Below are 863 nucleotides of genomic sequence, written 5' to 3' on the forward strand. Positions count from 1 at the left end.
AGTGATGGGTCCAGAGAAGATTGGACGACAGATTGGGCGGTAAGAAACCGAAGGGGTGCAGGGCTGTTTGCAGGAGCTGGGTATATAGAAAGTCCGAGAGCAAGTTGGTTGGCAGATGGCAGATGCAGAAGACCCCGGGCGACCGCAGAGTGGTTGGCACGAGGTAGGTGGGCAGNGGAAACAGGCTCACGGCAGCTGGACCGGCAGCGCTTGACTACATAGCAGGTAGGCTGACATGGACTAGGCACACAGATACTTGCTGAACAGGGACTGGGCTCAGAGCAGATGGGTTGGCAGATGCTGGAGATGCAACAAGACGGCTCTTGGCAAGTGCTGGAGACACAAGGTGGCTCACAGGGGCTTGAAATACAGCAAACAGGGCGAAGACAGACAGGCTCACAGACCAGAGCCACACAGGAAGCTGGCTGGCAGTTGCTGGACTCTGAGCAAGATGGCTCACAAGGACTGGGGTCACAGCAGACAGCCTGGCAGCTATTAGCCACAGAGCAGACAGATGGACAGCAGCTAGGTGTGGGGCAGACTGGCTGACCGCAAGTGGGCTCACAGACCACTGGTTGACAGGAAGTAGGCACAGTGCAGACAGCAGAACAGCAGCTGGGCTCACAGATGACCGACTGGCAGCAGCTGGGTTTGCACGTGATGGACTGGCAGGCAGTGGGTACACAGAGAACTGGCTGGCAGGAAGGGGCCTCACAGCACACAGGTTGGCAGCAACTGCTCACTGAGCAAGAAGGCTCACAGATGGTGGCTTCACAGCACACAGGTTGGGCACAGTTGCTCACAGCACAGGAGGGCTCACAGATGGTGGCTTCACAGCACACAGGTTGGGCACAGCTGCTCAC

General features: G+C 57.8%; 1 protein-coding gene across 1 annotated transcript; it reads right to left on the minus strand.

The window, feature by feature from the left end:
• Positions 1 to 3: 3 nt before the first annotated feature.
• Positions 4 to 860, minus strand: LOC117797873 (keratin-associated protein 16-1-like; the record flags this gene model as incomplete). The annotated part of the gene is given in 2 exon segments (XM_034650321.1): positions 4 to 174; positions 177 to 860. Coding segments are annotated over 2 exon segments (855 nt in total), but the record flags the coding sequence as incomplete, so codon positions are not given.
• Between the last annotated feature and the right edge of the window lie 3 nt (positions 861 to 863).

This window comes from Ailuropoda melanoleuca, unplaced genomic scaffold, assembly GCF_002007445.2.
Source record: "Ailuropoda melanoleuca isolate Jingjing unplaced genomic scaffold, ASM200744v2 unplaced-scaffold16827, whole genome shotgun sequence".
NCBI classification, from domain to species: domain Eukaryota; kingdom Metazoa; phylum Chordata; class Mammalia; order Carnivora; family Ursidae; genus Ailuropoda; species Ailuropoda melanoleuca.